We start from the raw sequence: 27,083 nt of genomic DNA on the forward strand, positions 1-27,083 counted from the left end.
TGCAAATGTTTAATGACTGATATACACCATCTATTGTGGGAATGTGAGAATAATAATAAAATACAATTATTTTATTTGTTGTGACATCAGCACCACTAATAAGCGTATGTGCCTTTAACGCTGCACAATTCAAACCGCGCCAAACATGGCAGACAGTAACGTTAGTCGAGCTCCACAAATAGTATCGTTTTTATACAAGGACTTTGAACTGGGCCGTGTGAATAAAAGTGGGGTAGGAGACATGATGCTCCATGATGGCCTGGAACAACTCATCCTCATCTTCACCATCAAAGGGAGGCTGGGAAGGGACACCGAGCACAGCAGCCAATATTAGAACTACAACCATCATCATACAAGAACTACAGAAGACATCATTACTGTAGAACTACAATGACCGTCATTATAACAGCATCTCATACAATAAAACATACACACCTGTCCAGCCAGCATCTCATACAATAAGACATACACACCTGTCCAGCCAGCATCTCATACAATAAAACATACACACCTGTCCAGCCAGCATCTCATACAATAAGACATACACACCTGTCCAGCCAGCATCTCATACAGGAGAACTCCGAAGGCCCACCAGTCGACAGACTTCCCATATGGCTGGTACGCTATGATCTGGAGGAGGAGAGAGGGAAGAAAGAGGAGGAAAGAAAAATAAGAGAAACCGAGACAGTGACATATAGAGAAGGAGCGAGGCAGACAGAGAAGAAGGAGCGAGGCAGACAGAGAAGAAGGAGCGAGGTAGACAGAGAAGAAGGAGCGAGGCAGACAGAGAAGAAGGAGCGAGGCAGACAGAGAAGAAGGAGCGAGGCAGACAGAGAAGAAGGAGCGAGGTAGACAGAGAAGAAGGAGCGAGGCAGACAGAGAAGAAGGAGCGAGGCAGACAGAGAAGAAGGAGCGAGGCAGACAGAGAAGAAGGAGCGAGGCAGACAGAGAAGAAGGAGCGAGGCAGACAGAGAACAAGGAGCGAGGCAGACAGAGAACAAGGAGCGAGGCAGACAGAGAAGAAGGAGCGAGGCAGACAGAGAAGAAGGAGCGAGGCAGACAGAGAAGAAGGAGCGAGGCAGACCGAGAAGCAGAGAAGCAGACCGAGAAGCAGAGAGGCAGACCGAGAAGCAGAGAGGCAGGCCGAGAAGCAGAGAGGCAGACCGAGAAGCAGAGAGGCAGACAGAGGCCCTACCTCCGGGGCGATGTAGTCTGGGGTCCCACAGAACGTCTTTGTTGTGACTCCATCTAGCATGTTCTCTTTACACATCCCGAAGTCAGCTATCTTAATGTGGCCCTCAGCATCCAACATTACATTGTCCAGCTTCAGGTCCCTGTAGAATATAATACAGTCATGCATTCCACCAATCACCACTCACTGTGGGTATCTGATCCAACGCATTCCACCAATCACCACTCACTGTGGGTATCTGACCAGAGGCATTCCACCAATCACCACTCACTGTGGGTATCTGACCAGAGGCATTCCACCAATCACCACTCACTGTGGGTATCTGACCCAAAGCATTCCACCAATCACCACTCACTGTGGGTATCTGACCCAAAGCATTCTACCAATCACCACTCACTGTGGGTATCTGACCCAAAGCATTCCACCAATCACCACTCACTGTGGGTATCTGACCCAAAGCATTCCACCAATCACCACTCACTGTGGGTATCTGACCCAAAGCATTCCACCAATCACCACTCACCATTGGTAATTGATGCACGACAGACTCACCGGTAAACGATGCCTTTGGAATGTAGGAAAAACAGGCCGATGGAAATCTCAGCAGCATAGAACCTACACACACACACACACACACACACACACACAGTTAGACAAAACACACACATAGTTCGACCAGACACTGGACTGTGTGTGTGTGTGTGTGTGGTGTTGGGTGGATTTCTTCAGAAAGCATAATTCCTTGGTGTGTGTCTGTGTTTGTGTGTCTGTGTTTGTGCGTCTGTGTTTGTGCCTGTGTGCCTGTACTTACACTGCATGGGGCTCCTTGAACTTTCCAACCTGTTGGATCTGATACATGAGGTCTCCTCCATTGATATACTCCATCACAAAATACAACCGGTCCTAGAATCAGACATACATATACACAGACAGTGAGACAGAGAGAAGATAGATAGATAGACTTTTTTGGAAAGGAAAGAAAATGTGCAGTGGTCTCTTAATTTTTTCCGGAGCTGTACATTCCCATGATATGTTAAATTATTCCCCTGATATGTTACAGTATTCCCCTGGTATGTTACAGTATTCCCCTGGTATGTTACAGTATTCCCCTGGTATGTTACAGTATTCCCCTGGTATGTTACAGTATTCACCCTCTGGAAAATCCTTCATGAGAGCCGGATGGCTGGCGGCAATGCATCTGCTCTTTAGAATGGGGAGTGACAGACTGTGTGCATGTGAGTGAGCGTGTGCGTCTGTGTGTATGTCTGTGTCTGTGTGTCTGTGTGTACCATGGTCTGGAAGCAGGAGTGTAGCTGCGTGAGGAAGGGGGGTTTCCCAGACAAGGCCAGGACCCTCTTCTCCACCATGGTGCACTCCACATCATCGTCCTGGATCACCACGTCCTTCTTCAGGATCTTGATGGCGTACAGCTCATCTGCTCCCTTACGTTCTGCTAACATCACCTGGACACAACAAGGTGTATTTACCAGGCTGGACACAACAAGGTGTATTTATCAGGCTGGACACAACAAGGTGTATTTACCAGGCTGGACACAACAAGGTGTATTTACCAGGCTGGACACAACAAGGTGTATTTACCAGGCTGGACACAACAAGGTGTATTTACCAGGCTGGACACAACAAGGTGTATTTACCAGGCTGGACACAACAAGGTGTATTTACCAGGCTGGACACAACAAGGTGTATTTACCAGGCTGGACACAACAAGGTGTATTTATCAGGCTGGACACAACAAGGTGTATTTACCAGGCTGGACACAACAAGGTGTATTTACCAGGCTGGACACAACAAGGTGTATTTACCTTGTTGTGGTAAATACACCTAGTATCTCCATCTACACACACACACAGTATCTCCATCTACACACACACACAGTATCTCCATCTATACACGCACACGCACGCACATAATTTCCGTCTACACACACATGCACGCATGCACAGTATCCCCATCTACACACACACACACACACACAGTATCTGCGTCTACACACACACGCGCACGCACACACAGTATCCCCATCTACACACACACAGTATCTGTATCTACAAACACACACAGTATCCCCATCTACACACACACAGTATCTGTATCTACAAACACACACAGTATCTCCGTCTACACACACACGGTATCTCCGTCTAGACACACATGGTATCGCCGTCTACACACACATGGTATCGCCGTCTACACACACATGGTATCACCGTCTACACACACACACACACACACGGTATCGCCGTCTACACACACACACACACAGTCAGCCTACCTTTCCAAAGCTTCCTTTGCCCAGCACCATGATGAAGTTGAAGTCTGTTAGTTTGACACGGTCCTGGTTACCGTTACTATCGTACTTAGAGATGGAGTTAGATGATGACCCATCGGTGTTCTTACCAGGACCAATCCGAGCCCTCTGATAGAGAGGACAGGAAGGGACACAGGACAAGAAGAGACACAGGACATCAATGTGGCAGCTGTACAAATGTATCAGATAACTGGGTCATTCACTATGTGTAGTTAGGGGTCACTGTAGTTAGGGGGAAAGTTTCACCTCAAATTTCTGTCGTATCTCTTCATTTCCCTCTTCTCCATCTGGTTGGACAGGGACATTAAAGTACTCTCCTTCCTCCTGGGATAACAATTTAAACCTGTACAACATTGATTAACATCATCACTTAACACTGTGGATTATCACTATGGGATTAACACTATTAACTTTATCGGTTAACACTGTGGATTTACACTATAGATTAACACTATTAACATAATTGATTAAGACTGTGGACTAACACTATAGATTAACACTATTAACATTATCGCTTAGGTCTGTGGACTAACACTATAGATTAACACTATTAACATTATCGCTTAACACTGTGGATTAACACTATAGATTAACAATATTAACATAATTGGTTAACACTGTGGACTAACACTATAGATGAACACTATTAACATCCCTCCACCTCCCTCCCACCATCTCACCATCCATCCACTCCTTGTTTCTGGAGTTCTGAGATGCCGAAGGACAGCGCTCCCATGAAGTCGTTCCGGCTGGTCAAATCCCAGTCCCAGATCTCCACAGACAGACGACGGTCCTTATCAGAGTCCTTCAGAGAACTACAGGAAGAGACAGTCATTACTATCAGGCTCTTTCAGAGAACTACAGGAAGAGACAGTCATTACTATCAGGCTCCTTTAGAGAACTACAGGAAGAGACAGTCATTACTATCAGGCTCTTTCAGAGAACTACAGGAAGAGACAGTCATTACTGTCAGGCTCCTTCAGAGAACTACAGGAAGAGACAGTCATTACTATCAGGCTCTTTCAGAGAACTACAGGAAGAGACAGTCATTACTGTCAGGCTCCTTCAGAGAACTACAGGAAGAGACAGTCATTATTATCAGGCTATTTCAGAGAACTACAGGAAGAGATAGGCATTACTATCAGGCTACTTCAGAGAACTACAGGAAGAGACAGGCATTATTATCAGGCTCTTTCAGAGAACTACAGGAAGAGACCGTCATTACTATCAGGCTCATTCAGAGAACTACAGGAAGAGACAGTCATTACTATCAGGCTCCTTTAGAGAACTACAGGAAGAGACAGTCATTACTATCAGGCTCCTTGAGAGAACTACAGGAAGAGACAGTCATTACTATCAGGCTCCTTGAGAGAACTACAGGAAGAGACAGTCATTACTATCAGGCTCTTTTAGAGAACTACAGGAAGAGACAGTCATTACTATCAGGCTCTTTTAGAGAACTACAGGAAGAGACAGTCATTACGATCAGGCTCTTTTTTATCAGACTCTTTTCTTTTAAAATGTGGTATGTGGGAAAATAATTACCTAAAGGCACATTACTCAGCTTTTGACTGGTACTGTATATCCCCAAATAAAATTAAAGTGGTGATCTAAATATGCAACAACTAGCATGGTTTGGCAATACGATTTGATGTGTGTCTTTGTTTAAACAGAACATGGGAGGAAACTCTGATGAATGACCTATGAAGTGTTCATATGGATATATTGAACAGTGTTTAACGGTGCTTAACAGGCAATGGTCTTCCTTACTGTTTGATCTGAAATAACCGTGAATTGATTGTCTACAGGACTAAGCCAGTCGACAATGTTTATTATCTTACCTACACAGAATGTGTCAAACATGAATCTCACAACATGAAAGTGTCTATAGCCAAGATATTATAAAGAGTAGAGATATCTCATAACGTGAAGGTCTCTATAGCCAAGTTATTGTAAAGAGTAGAGATATCTCATAACGTGAAGGTCTCTATAGCCAAGTTATTGTAAAGAGTAGAGATATCTCATAACGTGAAGGTCTTTATAGCCAAGTTATTATAAAGAGTAGAGATATCTCATCATGTGAAGGTCTCTATAGCCAAGATATTATAAAGAGTAGAGATATCTCATCACGTGAAGGTCTCTATAGCCAAGTTATTGTAAAGAGTAGAGATCTCATAACGTGAAGGTCTCTATAGCCAAGTTATTGTAAAGAGTAGAGATATCTCATAACGTGAAGGTCTCTATAGCCAAGTTATTATAAAGAGTAGAGATATCTCATAACGTGAAGGTCTCTATAGCCAAGTTATTATAAAGTGTAGAGATTATCTCACAATGTGAAGGTCTCTATAGTCAAGATACAGCTCTGGATAAAATTGAGACCACTGCACATTTTTCTTTCCTTTCCAAAAAGTTGAAAAGGAAAGTTTTGAGTTAGGAACTGAAGTGTAAAATTTGCAGTGGTCTTTTAATTTTAATCCTTCTGATCCTCACTCAAAATCTTTTTCGGAAAGGAAAGAAAAAGGTGCAGTGGTCTCAATTTTTTCAGGAGCTGTATTATAAAGGGTCGATTTTTTATAACATTAAGGTCTCTATAACCAAGATATTATAAAGAGAAGATATCTAACAACGTGAAGGTTTCTATAACCAAGATATTATAAAGAGAAGATATCTAACAGGGTGAAGGTCTCTATAATCGAGATATTATAAAGAGAAGATATCTAACAAGGTGAAGGTCTCTATAACCAAGATATTATAAAGAGAAGATATCTAACAAGGTGAAGGTCTCTATAACCGAGATATTACAAAGAGAAGATATCTCACAACGTGAAGGTCTCATTCCAGGTAGGGTTCAGGTTGCACTTAATGGTCCTGGTCTTCTGCTTGGTGTCACTTTTGGGGTCGGGGATGAGTTTGAGCTTCACATAGGGGTCAGAGAGACCATTAGGGTCCATGGGCACTAGGTTACAAGCCTCCTGGACTGGAAAGGAGGGGAAGAAGAGGGAAGGAGGACAAGGGAGGAAATGTGGAGGGAAGGGGGAGGGGGAGTAAGGAGATTTAAAAAACATTATCATCCATCATCAAAAATCTCATCCTCAGCTATCAACCTCAGTCATCATATTCAGCCAATATCAAACCTCATACTCAGCCATCATCAGCCATTATCCTGAGCCATTATCAAACTTCATCCTCAGCCATCATTATCCTCACCCTCAGCCATCATTATCCTCACCCTCAGCCATCATTATCCTCACCCTCAGCCATCATTATCCTCACCCTCAGCCATCATTATCCTCACCCTCAGCCATCATTATCCTCACCCTCAGCCATCATTATCCTCACCCTCAGCCATCATTATCCTCACCCTCAGCCATCATTATCCTCACCCTCAGCCATCATTATTCTCACCCTCAGCCATCATTATCTTCACCCTCAGCCATCATTATCTTCACCCTCAGCCATCATTATCTTCACCCTCAGCCATCATTATCTTCACCCTCAGCCATCATTATCTTCACCCATCCCCCTGATCACATTCCTGTTCAGACAGGAACCGTCCCTGTACATCTCTGGAGGTATTTTAATGAGAACCATTAGGAATGACATTCGGTATTGAACTGGAATTGACCCCGCCCCCTGTATCGGACTCCCTGAACTCTATTCATCCTTGTCGTCCCTTCCCTGTCATCCATTAAGCTTCCACTCATCGCCCGTTTAGTCTGTCAGTCGGGACAATCAATTCTCTTGTGTCTGGGTGAGTATGTTCCAGGGCTGCCAGTCAATCGTTGGCTCATTGATCAAACAATGGACTTTCCAGTTAAACCTCATCATGCACACAAACGCAGACACACACGCCAACCTCTTTCCAGCACATACTGTGCCAAATAAGACACAGACAAAGTCTCAATCGGACAAAGTCCAGTATTCCGGTAGCCTCTGTTGAAAAAACTTTTATTTGCAGTGTGATTGGGGGAGTAACCCCCCCCCCCCCCCCGCCCCCGTCACCTGACCTCAATTAGGTGAGTCCACCAAAATAAGTGGTTGTACTAACAGACTAACTGACCACTGTTAGGTGTTTTTTAATAGTTTTTATTGCTCTTTCCCACAGGAAAAGTTATTTCTAAGAAGTTGTTGTCTGTGTTCCCCTCTTTGTAAAATGCACATTCAGCACATTCATAGAAACACTGCGATGATCTGAAGGTCATTAATGAGATATTTTGCCTTTAGACATCTAGAATTCCTTTTAAGATACTTTGACAGGATTAGCTATAAATCCAAAATAATTTCAGCGCCACGTCTCTACTGTTCATTTGAAGGTTTGAAGTCCTTGAATTCTGTTGTGATGTGTGTTTTATACTCACTGTAAAAATTCAGTGTGTTGTCGTTAATGTCTGCTGTGATGTGTGTTTTATACTCACTGTAAACAGTCAGTGTGTTGTCCTTAATGTCTGTTGTGATGTGTGTTTTATACTCACTGTAAACAGTCAGTGTGTTGTCCTTAATGTCTGTTGTGATGTGTGTTTTATACTCACTGTAAACAGTCAGTGTGTTGTCCTTAATGTCTGCTGTGATGTGTGTTTTATACTCACTGTAAACAGTCAGTGTGTTGTCCTTAATGTCTGCTGTGATGTGTGTTTTATACTCACTGTAAACAGTCAGTGTGTTGTCCTTAATGTCTGCTGTGATGTGTGTTTTATACTCACTGTAAACAGTCAGTGTGTTGTCCTTAATGTCTGCTGTGATGTGGATTCGTCCTCGTCTCTCTGTGTGGTCTGTTCCACAAAGACTGGGGACGTTGGCGACACAACGTTTATGGATATTCATCATACAATCTACGGAGAAACACAGACATACATGTTTGTTTTACTATCGTGTGAGGACTTTGGGGACAAACATTTATTCTCAATCCTATTTTCTCTAACCCCCACAACTAACCCACCTTTAACCCTAAACTCAAAACAAATGAATCCCCTAAATCTAAACACTGAACTGCTTCGATCATTGCAGCTGCAGTCCCTGTTTCTGGCCACTAGGTGTCCCTGTGTTACAGGCTATTATCAGAGTAGGTGTTTATTGTGTTTGTTTTATTTGGACAAAGCACAACGGTGCTATTACAGCGAGTGTCCACCAGATGTAGCTGTGCCCCAGGGTGTGAACAGCGATACATACGATCACATTTCATGCCCTGGTGGATGAGGCCATAGAGCAGAGATCCGCAGTGGTCACAGAAGGTCGGGCTGGAGTACGTATGGACCCTGAACTTGTGTTTACTCCTCGGGTCCTGGGGAGGGAGAGGAGAGTCAGAATAAAATGAACAAACGGCAGAGAGAAAGGGGAGCAGCAAAGAGGGAGAGAGAAGGGGTATATAGAGAAAAGGGTGAGGCATAGAGGAAGGGGCATATAGATTTAGGGGACGGGCAGTATAAAAATGTATTAACTCAGACAGAGATGTAAAGTGTGTGTATGTGTTTCATCTCTGTCCGTGTGTGTGTGTGTGTGTGTGTATGTGTGTTATTATTTAACGTAGCAGTGCAGAGCTGCACATTCCATAATCTCCCATCATACATTATAAGGTCAGACAGGTGAAAGAGGGCAAAGGTCAACATTGCTTCACTGCCATCAGCAGAGTTTGTATTTGTTTGCAGCCTTTTTTCCGTTAGCGCTGTGGTACAACTACAGCAGAACAAGACACCCCCACACACTCTGCTGAGGTCGCAGTCTATATTAACATGCAGCTAATTTAATCATTGTTCCCAGGATCAATATTTAACTTAAACAAACAGACACAAACACAGACAGATCCAGGCGCCAGTCTTATCCCATTGACTTGTCCTTGTATTCCATGTTGGAGAAAGGACGGAATTCTGTGGGAATGCTGTTAGGAATATTTTCAGGCTTTCCTGCCAGGAATGATTAGAGAGTGAAACAGAGGAGAGAAGGGAAGAGAGGACATCTGGTGTTGGAGAAGTGATAAGGTCCTGACAGAATGGAGGTGGGGAAGCATGGACAGAGATAGAGAGAGAGAGAGAGAGGGATGGACAGAGAGAGAGAGAGAGGAAAATACTTTGTCCTGTTTTAATGTCATATTTCGTATTACACTAATTAGACTAATTGTTTTACAGAAAAACCACCACCACACCCTAAAACCACCACCAACTTCCGCACATATATACAACCACACACAGAAACACTTGTACCAACAACACCTCCTCTACATGCCAACACCACCTTCCAGAACCCCCAAATCAACAACCCCTCCTCTACATGCCGACACCACCTTCCAGAACTCCCAAACCAATAACCCCTCCTTTACGTGCCGACACCACCTTCCAGAACCCCCAAACCAACAACCCCTCCTCTACATCCAGACACCACCTTCCAGAACCCCCAAACCAACAACCCCTCCTCAACATCCAGACACCACCTAACAGAACCCCCAAAACATCCTGTATCAATTCTCCACGTATCAGACACCATCCCTTTAATTAATAACATACACACTGAGACACCATCCCTTTAATTAATAACACACACACTGAGACACCATCCCTTTACGTAATAACACCAAAACAATTTTCCCTACTTGAATACCTCATCCCCACCCTAGAAAAGAGAGAGAGACAATTGTATTATTATTATTATTATTATTATATATGTTCCGTCATCATCACAGCCTTATTGCCATTTGTCTGATCAATGTTATTATATTTACACTTTGACAATATAACTAACCTGGCACTCGATGTCAAGGTTTATTGATTAAAGATGAAAGATGGATTGATAGATTATAGCGAAACCGACAGAGACAGAGAGATACAAGCATAGATGGAGAGACGGATACCGGAGAGACAGACAGAGAGATACAGGCATAGATGGAGAGACAGATACCGGAGTGACAGACAGAGAGATACAGGCATAGATGGAGAGACAGAGATACTGGAGAGACAGACAGAGAGATACACGCATAGATGGAGAGACAGATACTGGAGAGACAGATACTGGAGAGACAGAAAGAGAGATACACGCATAGATGGAGAGACAGACATACTGGAGAGACAGACAGAGAGATACAGGCATAGATGGAGAGACAGAGATACTGGAGAGACAGACGGAGAGATACAAGCATAGATGGAGAGACAGAGATACTGGAGAGACAGACAGAGAGATACAGGCATAGATGGAGAGACAGAGATACTGGAGAGACAGAAAGAGAGATACAGGCATAGATGGAGAGACAGAGATACTGGAGAGACAGACAGATAAATGGAGATGGACGTAAAGATAGACAGAGAACATTTTAACCCAAACATCCCTATTGTAAATAGTGATTCGTTTTTTTCTACCATATCCCAATCACGAGGGCACAATTATGCAAATTAAAGAAATATTATAATTATAAACCAAAAAACAAATTGCAGAAATTTTAGCCTTGAAATACAAAACAACCAGATGCAGGTGTTTGACACACTTAAATATTAACTGAAACCCACATTTCTGAAAACCCATAGACTTTTGACCGCTGATGAAACCAGTCAAAAGGTTTCAGATAAGCTCCCATTAAAAAGGGCTGCTAGGCTAAAGTATCACAATGCATAAATATTTTTTATTGCCTTTAAATTTACTTTTTTAAGCTTCAAGAGTGGTTGATGATACTAGGCAGATAACATACATTATGATCTATTTTAAATGGGTCTATATATTCTGATCCAATCTAGCGCAAATGATCAATGCTAAAAAAGAACCCACATCTACATAGCCAGCTTCACATTACATCTCCAGAGAGCTAGCCATTCCAGCTTTAGTTAGCCAAAGTTTATTGAGACGACGCTGAAATGTGAAACTCTTTGTTAATATAATAAGAAATGTAAATTTAGTAGAGTCAGTGACGCATTTTATTTGGGCCAAATTCAAAATGAAACATACGTTTCCTTGCAAGTTAAGCAGACAGTGGTGAAAAAAAAGGCAGAGGAAAAAAATTATTGGCCAACCTCTCAATATGTCTCTGGGAAAGAGTTCCATCTGCCTTTTATGGAGGATAATGTGCTTTTGGAGGGCCATTCACAAGCCTCATATTTTCCTTATCCTGTTGATACAATAATGTGCGTGCACTTTTAAATGCATCCTGTCATTACAAAATGCGTAATGTGTTCACTGTAATAACATAAAAATACTTTTGTCATCCTCTAATGAAAGGGGATGATAATGCCACTGTAGTGAGAGGGAAGGGTTTTTCTGACATCAGGGGATTTAAACTGAACCGTTTAACAGAGAGATGGGCTTACAGTGGGAAGGCCCGGAACAGACAGACACACAGAGATAGAGACTGTAAAGCGAGAGAGAGACTGGAGAGAGAGAGAGAGAGAGAGAGAGAGAGAGAGACTGTAAAGAGAGAGAGACTGGAGAGAGAGAGAATGCTACTGGAAAGAGAGAGAGAGAGACTGGAGAGAGACTGGAGAGACAGAGAGACTGGAAAGAGAGAGAGAGACTGGAGAAAGAGAGAGAGACTGGAAAAGAGAGAGAGACTGGAGAAAGAGAGAGAGACTGGAGAAAGAGAGAGAGACTGGAGAAAGAGAGAGAGACTGGAGAGAGAGAGAGAGACTGGAAAGAGAGCGTATAGAAAGCTTGAAGATGATAAAGAGAAGGGCTGCTGGTAGAGAATAGGCAGGATCTCCAAGGAAGACAGTTTGCCCGCAAAACCAGTTAGAAACTGAACTACACTTCCTGACAAATGTATTGGGAGGATTTCCAGGAAGAGAGAGGAGAACCAGTAGGGAGACACCAGAATAAGAGACCAAGAGAAGAGAGAAAGACCAGACCCTGCAGAGCCCAAGGATGGCGACACTGAGAAAACATGCTAGGTGCACACCGCCACAAAACCAGGTGGAAACCGAGCTGCACTTCTTAACTTTGTGAAAAACGTATCAACACATTCTAGACAAATACAGTTCTCCCTCAGATCACACAAACCCAAAAACAAATAAAATCAATAAAACTAGTGTTAGTTATAATTTGGTGTTTTTTTTCTTCCACTTTCATTTCTTATTGATGTTTCTTATTGATGTTTGATTTTTTATTGTTTTGTCTTTGCAAATGTAAACAAAATGTCCTTTACATTAGGATCAAGAGGAGAGAGATACCAGGAGAAGACAGTGACCAGAAGGGAACAGGAGAAAGTAACCACGAGAGACCTGGAGGAAAGACAGACCAGGAGAGAGACCAGAAGACAGTGACTAGGAGAGAGGGACCAGGAGAGACCAGAAAGAGAAAGACCAGGAGAGATTGATCAGGAGACCAGGAAAGACCAGGGGGAGAGACCAGGGGGAGAGAGACCAGGAGAGACCAGGAGGAGATAGAGAGACCAGGAGGAGAAAGAAACCAGGAGAGACAAGGAGGTGATAGGGAGATGACCAGGAGAGAGTAGGAGATTAGGATTAGTACTTACGTCTGAGGAGTTCTTGTCAGCCCCAGGGCAGGAGAAGGTGACAAACTCATGACAGCGTTTGTGTACGACGAAACAACACACTGTTGAGCAGAGAGAGAGAGAGACACTGTCAGCATACAATTCATATATTTAATCTACCGTAAAATAAAACACTGGGAAAAGGGCGGGCATACACTTCCTTTAATATTACAAAACACGGTACACAATAAATCACTTCCCATAGACTTACATACAAAATGCAACAACGTGTGTGTGTGTGTGTGTGTGTGTGTGAGGTCAGACCGGTTGACATGATGAATTATTTAGGTTAATTAACTTGGCAGGAAGCTCATGGCAACTGGGGAGACCTACTCAGGGTTCCTAGCGGCACAGAGAGAAAAAGCAACATGTCCTACAGGGTGTGTGTCTGTCTGGTTATTCTATTGCACTGAAAACTGGTTGACCTTCAGTTTCTCCATGAACTTGAACCTGGTTGATGTCTCTTTCTGGGAGAGAGAAGGAGAGGGAGGGGAGAGAGGGGGAGTGAGGGGGAGTGAGGGGGGAGTGAGGAAGAGAGCTAAACTGGACTGAATGAATTAGCAGGGGAAAGATGCAGGGCATTCTACACCACAGGAGCAGTGGAAGAGTTCAGGTTGTTTTTCAACTGAATTGTTCACATTATAGGTCACATTAAAGGTGGAACAAGTTCTGACATGATTTTTCTTGGTCTCATTCTTTTACATCACAAGAACCTGGCATTTTAACAGGGGTGTGTAGACTTTTACATCCACTGCACATGTAACCTAAAATACCTATTCAAAGTTGGTTAAAATGTAATTAATTAATAATTGAATCAATTGCACTTCATCACAGCAAGGTGTGGGTTGGTCTGCAAAACAAGACTAACACTCCATTGAAACTCTGACTGCAGAGCTCCTGAAGGTTTTCCCACACACCTTGAGGAAAACTAAAACAAATCCATGCAGGGCAGAATTAGGCCAATATCCACTAATAATAAACATTGAAAAAAGAACAATGAAGTTCTGGAAACATATCAAATATGTGACCGCTCCCATTCATCACCAAGATCCAGGGATGAGTCCCAGATCCAACCTGAGGCGGAGTTCCCAAACCTGTTCAACCGACTCACTGAAGTGCCAGAACCAGGACGGCCAGTTAGAAGGAACCCAATTACAAAACAAACAGAATTAAAGCGGCAGTACGCCATGCAAACGGACTGGGGCTACTGACTGAAACCTCGACAACATATAGACTCAGCGAGCACAGCCTGGACGCCTGAAAAGGGCAGACACAGGAAAGCCTGTCACCTGGTAGAGAAAATACTGCCTGGTCTCTGGAACACAGCGGAACCAGGACAGCGGCATTTCCAAACAAGAACCGTAAAAAGGTGTCATTTCCCACAAAATGTGAAAACATGCGTCTCTGATGAGAACAGGTCTCATCCCTCGGGGGAACCCAGGGCTGGTCACCTGGAGGTCTACATGACCACCAGGTGAAACACACTGTTTGACAGACAAACACACCTGTGCCTGTCACCATGGTGATGTGCAGTCGATAAGACCTGATCATTATTTTATCATATTGCACTGTGTCGTGCCCCATACTGGCCATATATCACACCCCCACACGCTTCATTGGTTAATTAACACAGTGCATATTGTTACATCATGTCAACAAAGCATATTTCATTGAAATGAGCCAGAAACATGCCGACCGCATCTCTTCCTAACTGTGTCTTCTGCTCTGCCTCTCCATGTGTGTTTGCGTGGGCGGGAGGCACAGCTGGGAGGTGAGTGGGTGGAGGAATCGTCTGTTAGTGTTTTCATGTCTTCCACAAAATCACTGCAGACTAACTCAACACACACAGACACCATACAGACGCACACACCATTCAGACACACACAGACACACATACACACCTCAGTAGTGAAAGACAAGCCTAGTGAGTGTGGCCAAGGGGTTCTCTGGCCTGTTGCTTAGCAACCAGCAGAACCGGGCCAACCCCTGAGGGGTTAAAGGGGAGGTACCACTGGAGAGACCTAGCCCCGCCCATGACCCTGATGTACAACTACAAAAGCCAATCACCTTAGAGTCAACGCTCAAACAGGAACTTAAGGAAAGAGAAACTACAGTAGAAAAAGAAAACAGAAAGGAACAGACAGAGAAGGAGAAAGCGAAGGGAGAAAGAACATTTCTTTTATTTCTCACCAAAATGCACTTGGTAAGAAATTTAAATATGTAAATTTACAAACATTGTAAAAAACACCCTCGTTGGGAATTTGAACAACTAGTCGCAGGTGTAATTTGTAGATTTGATAACCTATAATTCGTAGAACCTACATTCAGTTCAGTATTTAAAAAAATTAAATAATCTACAGGTCAACTTTGATCCAACCAAGTCATCCCTCCACTGTTCCTTCTGGATGAGGTAAACTGCAACCACAGGTTAGCCTGCAGAAAGGGTCATGCACTCTGACCTCTATACGGGTTCTAAATTATTCCAGAATAAGGAACTGCACATTGCCAGCAGGTGGCCCTAAAATCTGGTAATTTTGGCCAATGCCGTTTATTTATTTATTTTTCAAATTCCGTGATATCAGTTTAATTTCTTTCGGATTCCATTTTTAATATCATGCTTGCATATAAATCCCTTAGGCAGTAGAGGTGCGTAGGACGGCTGTGTTTTACCAGCACAGGCCAGACACGCCATCCACAGACTGTATGGTTCAAGTTTAATTCTAACGATCGCAACTGAACCATAAACCCGCAAACACATAAAATGCTGCAGTAACATACAGTTCGCTTAGTGCTGTTCAGATCACTTCATTCTGTTTGAGCGTGGGATGGCAGCTGAAATCTGTCTTTGAGAGGCATACTTTGGCCTAGTTCTCATAGGTTGCTGGGGGGGGGAGTATGTTTTAGGCCTAGCAATGTCATACAACCCACCCAGCCTTCATCCGAATAAAATTGGTGAGACCGGGGGTTATGGCGAGTCACCAAGCTCACCGCTAGGCAGGTAGAACTGTTGAAACGTGCCCTCGGTTTTTTTGGCAGCGCGTTCCTGTGCCTGCAGAACGTTAGCATTTTCTGGACAAACCGAAAATAAATAATGAATCAAAAAATAAAGTGTGCCATCGATCTGGAGTCCATGTGAAGGATGCATCGACATCTTTCAGAACTGTAACTACCGAGTGACAACAAGGTCCATGTGAAGGATGCATCGACATCTTTCAGAACTGTAACTACCGAGTGACAACAAGGTCCATGTGAAGGATGCATCGACATCTTTCAGAACTGTAACTACCGAGTGACAACAAGGTCCATGTGAAGGATGCATCGACATCTTTCAGAACTGTAACTACCGCGTGACAACAAGGTCCACGTGAAGGATGCATCGACATCTTTCAGAACTGTAACTACCGAGTGACAACAAGGTCCACGTGAAGGATGCATCGACATCTTTCAGAACTGTAACTACCGAGTGACAACAAGGTCCATGTGAAGGATGCATCGACATCTTTCAGAACTGTAACTACCGAGTGACAACAAGGTCCATGTGAAGGATGCATCGACATCTTTCAGAACTGTAACTACCGCGTGACAACAAGGTCCACGTGAAGGATGCATCGACATCTTTCAGAACTGTAACTACCGCGTGACAACAAGGTCCACGTGAAGGATGCATCGACATCTTTCAGAACTGTAACTACCGAGTGACAACAAGGTCCACGTGAAGGATGCATCGACATCTTTCAGAACTGTAACTACCGAGTGACAACAAGGTCCATGTGAAGGATGCATCGACATCTTTCAGAACTGTAACTACCGAGTGACAACAAGGTCCATGTGAAGGATGCATCGACATCTTTCAGAACTGTAACTACCGAGTGACAACAAGGTCCATGTGAACTAGTCCCAACCACTAAGCAAAGGAACGACACAGCCTGCCGTGCCCGTCCTTCCAGATTCACGGCAATTTTGGAGTAGGCAAAACGAGATGGTTATTAATAATATTAAGAGAATATATTCAAATTGTATTTTCATATAAAGATACATTTTTATTTCGTGATTCCGTCCGTGATTTCCGACAAAATGATATGGCCCATAGAAGCCTATATAACCCCTCTCAAACAGTCAAACACTGTTCCAAAACTTGGAGGTCAATACAGGTTCATCATCACACCAACAATCCAGCCACCTGAACTGTCTCTTTCCACGTCCTGTGGCACTTAGCTGGTCTGGTTAGTTAGCTGGTTTAGTTAGTGGTCCAGACTAGTTAGTTAGCTTACTGGCAACTGATCGGTCAGGTCATAGCAATGACTTACATTTACTTGAGAAATCTGAAACAAGAACTGCAGCTCGTCAATGAAAGTGTTGCTCAAAGTGTTGTGCAAAGTCAGTAGAACATTATTAGAAATGATTCACTTGCTGACTGTTCTCAACAGCCAGATCTGCCTTGGTGGCATTTCTCCATAGCAAGGTTATATGCTTACTGTACAATAAAGTTGGGCAATTGCATGTTTTGTATTAGCTTGATTATGTACATTTAAAACATTGATATGCAATTATAAAATTGCCACCTATTTGCCATCAGACATCCAAAGAAGAATGCTTCTTCTGAAATGCTCATCGTACCGATAGCAAACAACTCTACAGTTAGATAAACAATGTCGAGAGGTACATTTTGAAAAACCTGTGCAAAGGCTTAATGCCTGTAGGTCTTTTCTAAGTGAAGGCATTCTACAATTCTATCAGCTCAGCCCTCTGATCCAGGGCAACCTAGAAAGCACATGGCCATCATTATCTCCAGGGAAACAGAGGTTATATACACATCTAAAATCCTCTTTAACACGACAGCATGGAAAGAAATGCCTGGGAAAACCAGCAGCCTCCGAAGATAACAGGAAACACAGGCTGTTGTCTACTCCTGTCCCAGTCCACATGAACCCAACTGGGAGACAAAGACGCAGCCAATATTAAGCTACTGTGGTATAACTTTTTGTAAAGCTTTGGGACAACAAGATTATTTGGACTTAAGCTACAGCTATTGTTCATAACTTGTACTTGTTTAAAGGGAGGCCCAAAATGAGGATGTATTATTTGAGTATTTATTGTTCGGATTTGACTTTCACAGGAATAAGCCCAAACTTGATTAAACTGGTTGGTCGTGTTACTCATTTGAGCATTTGTCAACAAGAAGTTTGGATCAGAAGGCAGTGTAGCTTGTTCAGCCTGGCAGAATGAATGACAAATGTAATGGTACAACTGGGATAAAAAATTGTAACAAGATAAAACAAGAAGTGAGGTGTGAACCGGCATTCCATTGTTATGTATATTGCTATATTTTTTTGCTTTATATATTTCTTAATTCTTACTACGTAGATGTCGTGTGCCGTGTCACAATCATTTAATTGTGAAGGATGTGTTATTTGGTGCATTTGACAAACAAACTACTTGAACTCTGCTGACCAGCTATTCAGTTAAAATCTTCAAACATTGCTTTCAAATGGGGAAACAAAGGGAAGCCAGGCTTTAAAATTATAAGCCAGAGAACTGAGTTAATGCCAACTCAAGGCTGATGTTCATCTACCATTGCAGAGTTTAACCAGTCCTGTGGGTCAGTTGGTGGGAACCAGGCATGTGGGTCAGTTGGTGGGAACCAGGCCTATGGGTCAGTTGGTGGGAACCAGGCCTGTGGGTCAGTTGGTGGGAACCAGGCCTGTGAGTCAGTTGGTGGAAACCTGGCCTGTGGGTCAGTTGGTGGAAACTAGGCCTGTGGGTCAGATGGTGGGAACTAGGCCTGTGGGTCAGTTGGGGGGAACTAGGCCTATGGGTCAGTTGGTGGGAACCAGGCCTGTGGGTCAGTTGGGGGGAACTAGGCCTGTGGGTCAGATGGTGGGAACTAGGCCTGTGGGTCAGTTGGGGGGAACTAGGCCTATGGGTCAGTTGGTGGGAACCAGGCCTGTGGGTCAGTTGGGGGGAACTAGGCCTGTGGGTCAGTTGGGGGGAACTAGGCCTGTGGGTCAGTTAGGGGGAACTAGGCCTGTGGGTCAGTTGGTGGGAACCAGGCCTGTGGGTCAGTTGGGGGGAATTAGGCCTGTGGGTCAGTTGGTGGGAACCAGGCCTGTGGGTCAGTTGGTGGGAACCAGGCCTGTGGGTCAGTTGGGGGGGGAACCAGGCCTGTGGGTCAGTTGGTGGGAACTAGGCCTGTGGGTCAGTTGGTGGGAACTAGGCCTGTGGGTCAGTTGGTGGAAACTAGGCCTGTGGGTCAGTTGGTGGGAACTAGGCCTGTGGGTCAGTTGGTGGGAACTAGGCCTGTGGGTCAGTTGGTGGAGGGCTTGACTGGTACCCGGCTTCCTGTCATGTTCAAACATCCTTGACCTCCCCTGACATCAACATGCTGTCAACACTGACAATGTCAGTAATAATAATAAACTTTTCATCATTTGTGTCAGTCCCAGTGGTTAGGAATATGGCCACTGTGAACAGCTCGTTCGAATGGCACCCCAGTTTTCTTAGTTATTTTGGTAAATTCTTCTGTAGGTGATTTGTGTTGTTTTCCGGGGGCTCTGTGGGGTTTGTTTGTGCTGGTTGGCTCAGAGGAGGATGTTTAAGTTCATCTATCTGAAGATGAGGGCTTTTTTATTGAAGGATGGGGAGTCACTGTCCTTTAGGTATTTATAGAATATAAACGCTCTTTTCTAGATGTTTCTAATCGGTAGGTCCTTCTGTGCTCTCTCTCCCCCCTTTCTCCTCACCTCTCTCCCCCCTCCCTTTCATCCTCTACTGTATATTTCCCCTGCTCTTCTCCTCCTCCCCCTCTTTCTCCTCACCTCTCTCCCCCCTCCCTTTCATCCTCTACTGTATATTTCCCCTGCTCTTCTCCTCCTCCCCCTCTTTCTCCTCACCTCTCTCCCCCCTCCCTTTCTCCCTTCCATCCTTTACTGTATATTTCCCCTGCTCTTCTCCTCCTCCCCCTCTTTCTCCTCACCTCTCTCCCCCCTCCCTTTCTCCCTTCCATCCTCTACTGTATATTTCCCCTGCTCCTCTCCTCCTCCCCCTCATTCCTCTGTATGTTCTCTATCCTCCCCCTCTTTCTCCTCCCCCTCTCTCCTCATCTCTCTCCTCCCCCTCTTTCTCCTAACAGCAAGTGATAACATGGGTCCTTCCTGTACAGAAGACAGACCATCACCACAAACACACACACACACACGCCAACACACTTAGCTACACACACACAGACAATTCCTCCACCCACACACACACTCACCACCCACCACAATGTCCCGCCCCCGTGACAACGGTGGCAAGTCTCTCAAACACACAGTCTGACAATGACATCCCATAATACTTCGTCCAACAGGCACCATGTTGTCATGGAGACAGCCCTCCCACGACTACACTGGCAGAGGAGAGAGAGCCAGAGAAAGAGAAGAGAGAGACAGAGAGACAAAGAGTGAGGGTGAGAGAGCCAGAGAAAGAGAAGAGAGAGACAAAGAGGGTGAGAGAGTAATAGAAAGATAGTGAGTGAGAGACAATGATAGCAATAAAGAGCGTGAGAGAAAGAGAGTGAGAAAGAGAGAGCGAGAAGAAGAAAGACAGGGAAAAACACAGGAAGCGAGACAGAGAGAGACCATGAAACTGATCAAATAATCAGGACTACTGGCAGACAAAACAGAGGATAACCAAACCCACACACAGGACAGAGACGGAAAGAGAAAGAGAGAGAGAGAGAGAAGAAAGAAAGAAACTTCCCCTCAACTCTTCAACCTGAGATTTACCTCTGTGTTGTACCCAAAAGGTTTCTCATCTGGGGTCAAGCAAGGCCACTGGTACCTTTTAGTTATACATTTTGACACAATAGCGGTCTCATTAACATAACCCTATTACAGTAGATCACTAATTAGAATAACCCAATTACAGTGGGGCTCTCATTAAAATAACCCAATTACAGTAGATCTTTCACTAGAATAACCCAAGTAAAGTAAAGCTCTCATTAGCATAACCCAATTAAAGTAGAGCTCTCATTAACATAACACAGTTATAGCACAACTCATTAACATAAACCAATTACAGTAGATCTCTCATTAGCATAACCCAATTACAGTAGAACTCTCATTAGCATAACCCAATTACAGCACAACTCTCATTAACATAACCAGATTACAGCAGAGCTCTCAACATAACCAGCTTACAGTAGAGCTCTTATTAACATAACCAGAGTCATGGGGTTCAACACCTGGACACAACGATGTAGCTGTCCTACGAGTCATGGGGTTCAACACCTGGACACAACGATGTAGCTGTCCTACGAGTCATGGGGTTAAACACCTGGACACAACAACGTAGCTATCCTACGAGTCATGCGGTTCCACACCTGGACACAACGATGTAGCTGTCCTACGAGTCAGAGGGTTCAACACCTTGACACAACGACGTAGCTGTCCTATGAGTCAGAGGGTTCAACACCTTGACACAACGACGTAGCTGTCCTACGAGTCATGGGGTTCAACACCTGGACACAATGACGTAGCTGTCCTACGAGTCATGGGGTTCAACACCTGGACACAACGATGTAGCTGTCCTACGAGTCATGGGGTTCAACACCTGGACACAACGATGTAGCTGTCCTACGAGTCATGGGGTTCAACACCTAAACACAACGAAGTAGCTGTCCTACGAGTCATGGGGTTCAACACCTGGACACAACAATGTAGCTGTCCTACGAGTCATGGGGTTCAACACCTGGACACAACGATGTAGCTGTCCTACGAGTCATGGGGTTCAACACCTAGACACAACGACGTAGCTGTCCTACGAGTCATGGGGTTCAACACCTGGACACAATGACGTAGCTGTCCTACGAGTCATGGGGTTCAACACCTGGACACAACGATGTAGCTGTCCTACGAGTCATGCGGTTCCACACCTGGACACAATGACGTAGCTGTCCTACGAGTCATGGGGTTCAACAACTGGACACAACGACGTAGCTGTCCTACGAGTCAGAGGGTTCAACACAACGATGTAGCTGTCCTACGAGTCATGCAGTTCCACACCTGGACACAACGATGTAGCTGTCCTACGAGTCAGAGGGTTCAACACCTTGACACAACGATGTAGCTGTCCTACGAGTCATGGGGTTCAACACCTGGACACAACGATGTAGCTGTCCTACGATTCATGGGGTTCAACACCTAGACACAACGATGTAGCTGTCCTACGAGTCATGGGGTTCAACACCTGGACACAACGACGTAGCTGTCCTACGAGTCATGGGGTTCAACACCTGGACACAACAATGTAGCTGTCCTACGAGTCATGGGGTTCAACACCTAGACACAACGACGTAGCTGTCCTACGAGTCATGGGGTTCAACACCTAGACACAACAATGTGGCTGTCCTACGAGTCATGGGGTTCAACACCTGGACACAACAATGTAGCTGTCCTACGAGTCAAAGGGTTCAACACCTGGACACAACAATGTAGCTGTCCTACGAGTCATGTGGTTCAACACCTTGACACAACGATGTAGCTGTCCTACGAGTCATGGGGTTCAACACCTGGACACAACGATGTAGCTGTCCTACGAGTCATGGGGTTCAACACCTAAACACAACGAAGTAGCTGTCCTACGAGTCATGGGGTTCAACACCTGGACACAACAATGTAGCTGTCCTACGAGTCATGGGGTTCAACACCTGGACACAACGATGTAGCTGTCCTACGAGTCATGGGGTTCAACACCTAGACACAACGATGTAGCTGTCCTACGAGTCATGGGGTTCAACACCTAGACACAACAATGTAGCTGTCCTACGAGTCATGGGGTTCAACACCTGGACACAACGAAGTAGCTGTCCTACGAGTCATGGGGTTCAACACCTGGACACAACAATGTAGCTGTCCTACGAGTCATGGGGTTCAACACCTGGACACAACGAAGTAGCTGTCCTACGAGTCATGGGGTTCAACACCTGGCCACAACGATGTAGCTGTCCTACAAGTCAGAGGGTTCAACACCTGGCCACAACGATGTAGCTGTCCTACGAGTCATGGGGTTCAACACCTGGACACAACAAAGTAGCTGTCCTACGAGTCATGGGGTTCAACACCTGGTCACAACGATGTAGCTGTCCTAGAGGTAGATCACTTCCACCCCTCTCTTCCCGGTCTCTCTCTCCTGTCTCTCCTGCCTTCACAATATCCTCTACACACGTCCCTGGTAGCTGTAGCTGATTTCATGGATCAACTCTCAGCATAACTCTGGGGACTCATTTAAACCACCACCTGGATGAGTTGGTCCATCTGAAGACACAGTAAAGGTGTTTCTGTTTACCACACTGTTTCAGCAGAAGAGATTAATTAAACATCTCTTCTGTAGTTGCAGACAGACGCATTTTTGTGTTTTAGAAATGTGTTTTTTGCAGACTCGTAGTACTGTAAAAATACTTGGATTTGTCTGGCAAATTTAATTTGAATGGACAATTGAGTTACTTGTCTGTTAGTAAACAAATGAGTATTGACCATATGCACAAGCAGAAACACTAGCGAGGGAAGTCCTGATAAGTCATTCAGGACACAGCTGTAACTATCACACTGATACTGGCCCCAGAGGGGAGCACTATCCTCAGTGATAGCTAGCGAAGTGTGACCTTTCTGATGATTTGTTATGGTGCTGGCTCATATAACAAAAGAGGAACTCAGGCTGCCTACTATTTCCTCATGTCTTGGCAGAAATTTCATAAAAGGTACGACTGTGAACCAGCGACTCGAATGTATCATGTAGAAGGTGCACGCCTTATCTTACGATCAACTCTGAAAGAACACCCTCCCCGCAAGCCCCCCCTGGAGATTTTGGTTATTGCTCAAACTTCTATTCAGCTCTTCTAAGAGCAGGAGGTGTATGGCCTGGTGATTGAAGCCTGTCTGTAGTTATGATTCGCCCTTCTTGAGAGTGAGAATCAGAGAAAGTCAGAGAGAGGGAAAGAGAAACAGAGGGAGGGAGTTATTTTTTTGGGTTTTCCATATTTGTAGTAATTCCCCTCAAATAGCCTGAGGCTCAGCCCCTCCCTCTATGCGTTGATGTCCTCAGCCCCTCCCTCTCTGTGTTGATGTCTTCAGCCCCTCCCTCTCTGTGTTGATGTCTTCAGCCCCTCCCTCTCTGTGTTGATGTCTTCAGCCCCTCCCTCTCTGTGTTGATGTCTTCAGCCCCTCCCTCTCTGTGTTGATGTCTTCAGCCCCTCCCTCTCTGTGTTGATGTCCTTGTTGTGTAAGTGTCCCTGGGTTTGCTGTCGTGATACATTCCTTCTGTGGTATGTTTGCTTTGGGCCTCTGCTTTCCCCCTGGGGTTCCACATCTACCTGAATGTCTTAACCTGTGGCATATAGACCCTTGTGACTGATCCCCTTTCCGAAACACACTCAATCACTCACACACACACACACACACACACACACACTCTCTCACGAAACGATGGTGACTCAGCCGCGGTGACCATGTGTGTCTGGGGGCATTTGGTTGGTTGAGTGTTAGGCCTCAAACCAGCTTCCGGCCGACCATTCAGCCAGTGCGCACACACGCACACGCACACACACACACACCCACCACACACCCACCACACACCCACCACACACCCAACACACACCCAACACACACCCAACACACACCCACCACACACTCTCACACACTCTCACACACACACACAACACACTTTCATGTGCACCATACACTTTCACGCGCACCACACACTTTCACGCGCACCACACACTTTCACGCGCACCACACACTTTCACGCGCACCACACACTTTCACATGCACCACACACTCTTGCCTGCACTCGTGCGCGCACCCACACACACACACACACACACCCTCATTGTCCGAGGAGGAATGCCAAACTTCTTGTCTGGACTTGAATCTTCTAGTCTCTCAGTGTGCTACTGTGCGTGTGTGTGTGTATGGGGGCGGGGGGCTGTGTGTGTGTCAACTCTGCTGTTTCTGCCTTTTTTGACCTGATAAAGAGACACGGCTTCCCTAAATCACTCTCACTTCTCTCTCTCTCCCAGCACCTCTCTCTGAAATTTGCCAGTGAAATTGGACAGTAAAAATAGCCAGTAAACAGACACAAGTTGAAGGAAATGGAGAAAGATTGAGAAAGACAGAGTGACAGACCCAGAGAGAGAGGAACAGAGAGACAGAGCGACTGACACATAGACAGAGAGGAACAGAGAGGAACAGAGAGACAGAGCGACTGACATAGAGACAGACAGGAACAGAGAGACAGAGCGATGACACAGAGACAGACAGGAACAGAGAGACAGAGCGACTGACATAGAGACAGACAGGAACAGAGAGACAGAGCGACTGACACAGAGACAGAAAAGAAAAAAACAGACAGAATAACATTTCTGAGCCCAGAGGTTCGGTTGTGCCAGCTGATAACCAGTCCGTTGTGACGGTAACCAGTCCGTCGTGACGGTAACCAGTCCGTCGTGACGGTAACCAGTCCGTCGTGACGGTAACCAGTCCGTTGTGACGGTAACCAATCCGTTGTGACGGTGACAGAGGGTTACTGTGCTACAGCCCGTTCACATTTCCTGTTTCCACTCCACCAAACACTTGGTTGCTTATATTAGAAACACTCACAGTTACAGTTGATCCGTGATCCTGTCATCTAGACTCCAATAAAGAGTTACACCTCATAAAATTCAAGCAGCCCCTAGAAATTATTCAACAAGCCTGGTTTTGGAGATATCACCCTTCATTCAACAGAGAGTGTAACTCTAAACCCAGGCTAGGTGAATAATCTCTGGCAACTGTCTTCAGTACATAAAGTGAAACTATTGATTGAAATGACACAAACACACAGAGACTGATGACCACATCTCAAAAAAATCCAAAGGACCTACTGGGATCAATCCCAGAGACACACAAGCACTGTTCCCCAGTGACAACAGAACAAAACGTCTGAAACCAGAGGAACGTATATTCCACAGATGGAACCAAGCAGAACACAGAGACACTGGGTCTAACTGTTAACTGTTGACAGAAATAACTACCAGGGGAATATCCCTGTATGTTTGTGTGTGAGTACTATTGCTTACCTTGACACTGGAACCCCTGCTTGCCAAAGCCCCTGTCAAGAGAAACAGGGCAGATAATATTACACACAACACATCTTTTCAACACTGTAGCTGTTAACCCTCAGGCACCTAGAAAAGCCATGCCTGCAACACACACACACACACACACACACACACACAGCACTGTAACATGAAAGTATTCTACATTCCTCTGACCAGTGTAAATGGTCCGTATGTGTGTGTGTCAGTGGTGGTCTGTCACATTCATTACACAACTAAGCCAGTACAGTGTGTCCTGTGTATAAAGGCTAATATAGTTGCATATATATACATTTATAACATTACGTCTGTCTACTATCATTCAGCTGCACGTGCATCACCTGTACGCTACAGCGCGCTCGGGCGCACGCACGCACACGAGCACACACACACGCACACGCACACGCACACGCTTACCAGATAAAGTCGGTGCAGTGGCTGCAGAACGTGGGCTGCTTGAAGAAGCGTGCGATGAACTTGTGGTCCTTGACCTCGTGCACGTTCTTCTGCCGCAAGGCTCCTTGGCGGGCGAACCCCCTCGCGGCCCCGCTATCCCGACGCTCCGAACCTGCGGTGTTCAAGCTCTCTCCGTCACTGCTGCTCTGCTCGCGGTCAGCCATCTTAACGCGGAAGTGTGCAGAAAGGGAACGGGAGAGATATAGTGAGTTCGGTGCCTTTTCACGGCGTCGGTATGTGCCTCCCCTCCTCCTCCTCTCCCGATATCAGGTCGGTTTCCCCCGCTGCTGTATCCTGACTCCTGCCTGGGCTTGCGCTGCTGGGTCCCCGACTCCCCGCGCGCTTCGCTTCCCTGTTCGCACGGAACACTCCCTAGCGACGTGCTGTTGCGTCTGAGCTGCTGTGAGCAGCCTGCTTCATGCCGTGTGTTGTGTGTGTGTGTGCAGGAAGTAAAAATATTTGGTGTGTCAGAACCGTGCAGGGGCAATGAAAACGCGCCCCTTGTCGGTACTCAGAATGCCACGACACACAGTGTGGAGAG

General features: G+C 45.2%; 2 protein-coding genes across 4 annotated transcripts in view; both read right to left on the minus strand.

Moving 5' to 3' along the window:
* LOC105009144 (glutamate receptor ionotropic, NMDA 2A) overlaps positions 1 to 27,083 on the minus strand; it is a 248,229-nt gene that overhangs the window by 57,187 nt on the left and 163,959 nt on the right. The gene's annotated exons all lie outside the window — the stretch shown is intronic.
* LOC117594837 (protein kinase C beta type-like) lies at positions 159 to 27,015 on the minus strand. Of its 2 annotated transcripts, XM_034293984.1 has the most exons (16): positions 26,504 to 27,015; positions 26,069 to 26,100; positions 12,961 to 13,040; positions 10,110 to 10,121; positions 8,688 to 8,799; positions 8,222 to 8,350; positions 6,342 to 6,498; positions 4,202 to 4,336; positions 3,768 to 3,864; positions 3,486 to 3,629; positions 2,482 to 2,655; positions 2,004 to 2,095; positions 1,745 to 1,807; positions 1,196 to 1,334; positions 550 to 630; positions 159 to 298 (listed from the first exon to the last, which is right to left on the minus strand). In XM_034293984.1, exons 1-16 carry the CDS (start codon positions 26,704 to 26,706, stop codon positions 191 to 193), a joined length of 1,758 nt encoding a protein of 585 aa, XP_034149875.1. In that variant the 5' UTR covers positions 26,707 to 27,015; the 3' UTR covers positions 159 to 190. The 2 variants fall into 2 exon arrangements, with proteins under 2 accessions (XP_034149875.1, XP_034149876.1); XM_034293985.1 differs by lacking the exon at positions 10,110 to 10,121 and having other exon boundaries at positions 160 to 298; positions 26,504 to 27,014.

The sequence above is a fragment of the Esox lucius genome, chromosome 9, assembly GCF_011004845.1.
Source record: "Esox lucius isolate fEsoLuc1 chromosome 9, fEsoLuc1.pri, whole genome shotgun sequence".
NCBI lineage: Eukaryota > Metazoa > Chordata > Actinopteri > Esociformes > Esocidae > Esox > Esox lucius.